This window comes from Crocuta crocuta, unplaced genomic scaffold, assembly GCF_008692635.1.
Source record: "Crocuta crocuta isolate KB4526 unplaced genomic scaffold, BGI_CrCroc_1.0 scaffold44, whole genome shotgun sequence".
NCBI classification, from domain to species: Eukaryota; Metazoa; Chordata; class Mammalia; order Carnivora; family Hyaenidae; genus Crocuta; species Crocuta crocuta.
Window position 1 is genome coordinate 2,335,365 of NW_027530179.1, and position 5,844 is coordinate 2,341,208.

At 37.7% G+C, this 5,844-nt stretch overlaps 1 protein-coding gene across 1 annotated transcript in view; it reads right to left on the reverse strand.

The window, feature by feature from the left end:
* Positions 1 to 2,269: 2,269 nt before the first annotated feature.
* TDRD6 (tudor domain containing 6) overlaps positions 2,270 to 5,844 on the reverse strand; it is a gene marked incomplete at its 5' end in the record, with an annotated part of 14,041 nt that continues 10,466 nt past the window's right edge. The window contains one exon of the mRNA XM_077764813.1: positions 2,270 to 2,838. Within this exon, the coding sequence (XP_077620939.1) occupies positions 2,815 to 2,838 (24 nt within the window). The remainder of the gene's footprint in view (positions 2,839 to 5,844) is intronic.

Here is a 5,844-nt window from a genome sequence, read left to right on the forward strand (position 1 = left end):
ATGTTTGTTTATTTTTGAGAGAGGCAGAGAGAGAGGTAGACAGAGGATCTCAAGTGGGCTCTGTGCAGATAGCCTGATGGAGGGCTCGAATTCATGAACCGTGAGACTGTGACCTGAGCCGAAGTCAGGTGTTCAACCAACTGAGCCACCCTGGCGCCCCCATTTTGGGCGTCACAGCCACCCAAGCCGTCAGCAGCTGCCATCAGCATGGAGTCAGGACTGTCCACCAGCAAAAAGATTATGACTCACTGAAAGCTCAGATGATGGTTAGCATTGTTTTTAGCAGTAAAGTATTTTTAAATTAAGGTATGCACGATTCTTTGTTTAGATACGCTATTGCACATTTAATAGACTACACTCTAGTGCTCTAGTGTAAACATAACTTTTATACACACTGGGAAACCAAAAATTTTTTTGACCTGCTTCATTGTGGTATTTGTGGCCATCTGGAGCTGAACCCACATCTCTCTCAGGCATAGCTGTAAATGAAGGTAAAAAAGATGGCTTAAAACTTCATGCACATATATGTTGGGGGTCATGGAAAATAGTTTGTTTCCCAATGAATATAAAAATTTGTGCCACTCATAGTTAAGTATATTCTGGCTTAATTATGCTCTGGCTCCTATGAATTCTTCATAATTAAGCTTGCTTAAGCCTGTGTGAACAGGATAATCAGGACCTCATAAGGGTACCAGGTTAGCTGTAACTATTCATCTCTACTCCTTTTGCTCAGTTGATAAGTAACTGGGTATTTTGATTTGGCACTCGAGGCTATCCTAATGTTTTAGGGTGCAAAATTGCTCTTTTCGAGAAATTTGATTTCTCCCATTCTATAGCCACTCTGATTTTTTAAATTTTTGAATAGTTCAACTCTTCATGAACTATGAAGCATGAGCATGGTGGGGTCTTTCAGGTTTTCCACATAGAGTATCATGTCATCTACAAAGAGTGAAGGTTTGCCTTCTTCCTTGCCAATTTGGAGGCCTTTTATTTCATTTCGTTGTCTGATTGCTGAGGCTAGGACTTCCAGTACTACATGGTGAGAGTGGACATCCTGTGGTGTTCCTGACCTTAGGCGGAGAGCTCTAAGTTTTCCCCGTTGAGGATGATACTAGCTGTGAGTCTTTTGTACGTGGCCTTTATGATGTTGAGGTATGATCCTTGTGTCCCTACTTTCTTGACGGTTTTTATCAAGAAAGGATGTTGTATTTTGTCAAATGCTTTTTCGCCATCTATTGAGAGGATCATATGGTTCTTATCCTTTCTTTTATTAATGGGATGTATCATGTTAATTGATTTGTAGATATTGAACAACCCATGCAGCCCGGGAAGAAATTAGTTGATCGTGGTGAATAATTCTTTTAATATATTGTGGGATTCGTTTGCTAGTACCATGTTGAGAATTTTTGCATCCATGTTCATCAAGGAAATTGGTCTGTAATTCTTTTTAGAGGGGGATCCTTGTCCGGTTTTGGAATCAAGGTAATGCTGGGCTCATAGAATGAGTTTGGAAGTTTTCCTTCCATTTCTATTTTTGGGAACAGTTTCAAAAGAATAGCTGTTAACTGTTCCTTAAACCTTGGTAGAATTCCCCTGGGTAGCCATCCAGCACTGGACTGGTTTGTTGGGAGGTTTTTTATTACTGACCCATTTTTTACTGGTTATGGGTCTGTTCAAATCTTCTATTTCTTCCTGTTTCAGTTTTGGTAGTCCATATGTTTCTAGGAATTTATCTATTTCTTCCAGACTGCCCAATTTGTTAGCATATAATTGCTCATAATATTCTTTTATTATTGTTTGTATTTCTGNATTTTCATATCATTGATTTCTGCCCTAATCTTTATTATTTCCCTTCTTCTGCTGGTTTTGGGCTTTTTTTCTATTTCTTTTTACAGCTCCTTTAGGTGTAAGGTTAGGTTGTATATTTGAGACATTTCTTCCATTTTAGGAAGGCCTGGGTTGCTATATGCTTCCCTCTTGTGACTGCCTTTGCTGCATCATATTTCCTTTTTATTTTTTTTTAAGTCTATTTATTTATTTATTTATTTATTTATGGAGTGAGGGGAGAGACAGAGAGAGAACAAATGGGGGAAGGGGAGAGAGAGAGGGAGAGAGAATCCCAAGCAGGCTCTGCATAATCAGCATAGAGCCCAGTGCAGGGCTTGATCTCAGGAACTGTGAGATCATGACCTGAGCCAAGATCAGAGTCAGACGCTTAACTGACTGAGCCACCCCAGCACCCCTCCTTTATAATAAAATGAGATTACCACACCATTAAGGAGAAACTTTATTCAAATCTATGTCATATTAGAATATTTCCAAAATCAAACAGAATATTAATCAAATGCTGACTAGACAGACAAGGCAAAGCTTCAGAAACAAAACAAAACATCTGAAAGCTACTGCTAATAAATCCGTCTCTCTAAGTAGTATCATATATTTGTCATAAACCTATAATTTTCTATTTTAATTTAAACACTATGTTCAAAAGAAACAAAAGTAGGGTTTTTTAATTTGAGTAATGTGTTAGCAACTTGTTTAGCAAAATAAACCCCCCTGATTAGAAACATAACATATTTAAAGGGAAAAGAAAGATCCCAGATCCATATGTACCTCAATACCACTATAAATACACTGCATAGTCGTCCTGAGATCTATTTTGTTGTCAACACGTATCAAAGTTTTTGAAAATGACAACTTCTTATGATTATATGCTCTTGACTTGCTCAAATAATCTGTCGGTCTGGGTAAGATGCCACATGTTTAAGGGTAGTCTCAGATGGACTGGCCACGTCTATGGATCCACAGTTAAGTCTATACCACCTCCAGACCCCTCTTCTGGAAAAAAAGAAAAAAGAGAGAGCGAGGGAGGGAGAGAGAGAGGGAGAGAGAAACCTCAAGTTGAGAAAGAAAAACAAGAAAATGATCTACACGGGTTCTACCATAACAAACGTAATGCCTTCTCAAAATGTGAGAATTATTCTATGGGGAATTATTCCTACAGAAATTGTTTTTCTTTCCTTCTAGTAGTTTGGTTCTCACACTCTTCCTATTATCAAACAAAATTTCTCTATAATATCAGCATACTTAAAATTTGGTAGAATGATGTTAAAACTGATACCTGCATAGTCTTTTGTTCTCTTTCATTAGTATGTATTTTTCAAATAATAGTAAAGCCACCAAGAGCTGATTTCATTCTCAATGTACTTCAGTTCTAAAGACCAATGTGCTCCTTATGAACAACGTAATGCAATAACCAGTAACTTCCAACAAATTGAATCTTATCACGAGTTAAACTAAAAACCCAGAAAGAAATTTCAAAGATCATTTAACGTATAAGGATCACTTGAATGTATGAGCTAGTCAACACTAAGAAAATTTTTTAAATTCTTTAAAATATAAATTTATCATGTTCACAATTTAGCCTTCAAGATTAATTCAATCAACAAGCAAATTTTCTATATTTAAAGAAACCCTCTTCTTGGTTATTTATCCCCAGATGCCTATTTAACATTTTTAGCTAAAAAGTTTTTATTTATTTTTTCTACTACTAACATCCAAGGAAACTGATAAACCATTTTTGTTTGAGGATTCAGAATAAGGGTACCCTGAACACTTGGCAATCTGTTAATAAAAGTTACCTTCTTTTAAGAACTCAAATTACCTTCAATTGTAGTATAATCCAATGACATGAAGTAAAGGTCGTTTCCCACTGTTTGGAATATCGCCTATCAAAAGGAGCCTTCAGACTACCACCAATTCTTTGTTACAGACACAAGATGATTAAAATCAGAAAGGGGATCACAGGTAAACCAGAAAAAAAATGGTAAACGATGAAAAACTAAGCCTTTTGAAAGTATGGCAATCTGGTTTTGTAGTGAAGAATCACCCAAGAACATTTTCTATCCTTCTAATACTCATTTCTCTGGAACACTCTGCTGGAACATCCCACACAGGGAGTAAAGGACCCTTTTCCAATTTTTAGCCTCAATCTCCACAACTCTGATGCCTTTTTCAAAGGGTCTCTATTCAAATACATTTTCCGTGGTGAGCCACAGATCCTTTATCAAAGGCTTACTGGAGAGGGATAGTTCTCCTATATTCCTTTCAACAAATAGCATTGTGTGTATGCATGACGTCTATACAGAAATTGATTCATGAGACATATTCTTACAATAGAAAGAAATCCCTCAGATACAAAAATAATTCTTAAAAAATGTAATCAGAAAGACTCCCAGATCACAGTGACTTGACCAAAAAAGTCATGCATAATTTAATACCTCACAATATCCACTTTCAAAGGAAAGCCAAATATTTGTAGACACATATCTAAGAGGTTCTTCAAATTTGAGGAAAGGATCGTTTAAATCTCATTAATGACCAAATTTTAAAAAGGAAATCCTTATCCATAAGTAACTTGTATATTTGCTAACTGATGAAAAGCCAGTTATATCTATACTATTTTATGAACATTCTAAGTTGCCTTACATAGTTTTTTCTTCTATTTGGCAGGTGTAAGGTAGTTTATCCAAATAGAATCCCATACGTATATATCTATGCATTTGGCTGTGGATCCTTGTAAAGTAATGAATGGAAAAGATCAGAAGAGAAAAGAAAAAGTTTTAGTGAATACTGATGCAACCGAAGTGAAATAAGCTTTTGTTTTTGACAAGTGAACAAAAACATGAAATTAATAGAAGAAGGTGAAGAAAGATGTTTTTTCTTTAGTGGAAAAGTTTCAAGGGACCTAAATGTGCATCACTATGAGAAATGACTCAACAAATGACCGACCATTTGTGTCCTATAAGATTATACCACTATGGCCTTCTGGTTGCAGCCAAGGTGGAGTAGGCTGACTAGAGCCTGCCTCTCTCTTATACTTACTGCAACTAAACATTCTGGAAAGTATACGAAAAGCAGCTGTGGGCCCTGAAAATTAAATAGGAACAGGCAGATTGAGGACTGAAGTAAAACCTGAATAATGTCTCATAGCAGGGGTGGATTCACAGATGTTTCCTTCCTTCCCTCCCTCCCTCCCTCCCTCCCTTCCTTCCTTCCTTCCTTCCTTCCTTCCTTCCTTCCTTCCTTCCCCTCCTCCCCTCTCCTTCCTTTTTCTCTCCTCTCCTCTCCACTCCATTCCTTTCCTTTCTTTCCCTTCTTATTTTTTCCTTCTCTGTCTCATAGTTTTGACTTGAGGCTGGACCAAATCAGAGCTGCCCAGCCAGGGGAAATAGCAACACTCGGAGGGAAATCCTTATTTCTAGCCCACAGGCTGGGAAAAGAGGCCCCTGAAAGCTAGAAAGTAAGGAATGGGTGGGAAATCTCTTCACTATTTTTCTTATTTTCCTTCTAGCCCTGTCATGAGAGCAGCCCCAGTTGAAAGTCTGAGAGAAGACTCTGGCCAGTGGAACAGGAAAAGGGCCATTTGCTGTCTGAAAAACGGGGGTGGGGATAAATTTTTTTTTTTTCTCTCTGCTTCACTCCAGAGGCAGGCTCGGTCAAATAGAACTGCATGTTAGCAAAGAAGAAAATCTTGAGAAACATGCTCTCTGTCTAGAGGAGCAAGAAAAAGGGCCCCTCGGAGCTGGATTAAAGAAGATCTTTGAGGAGTGCCTGGGCGGCTCAGCTGGTTAAGCGTCCAACTTTGGCTCTGGTCATGATCTTACAGTTAATGAGTTCTGAGCCTCCAGCTCAGAAACTGGAGCCTATCTTTGGATTCTGTGTCTCCCTCTGTTTCTCTATCCCTTCCCCACTCACACTCTGTGTCTCTCAAAAATAAACATTTAAAATAATAATAAGAATTAATAATAATAATAATAATAATAATAAAGAAGATCATTGAGT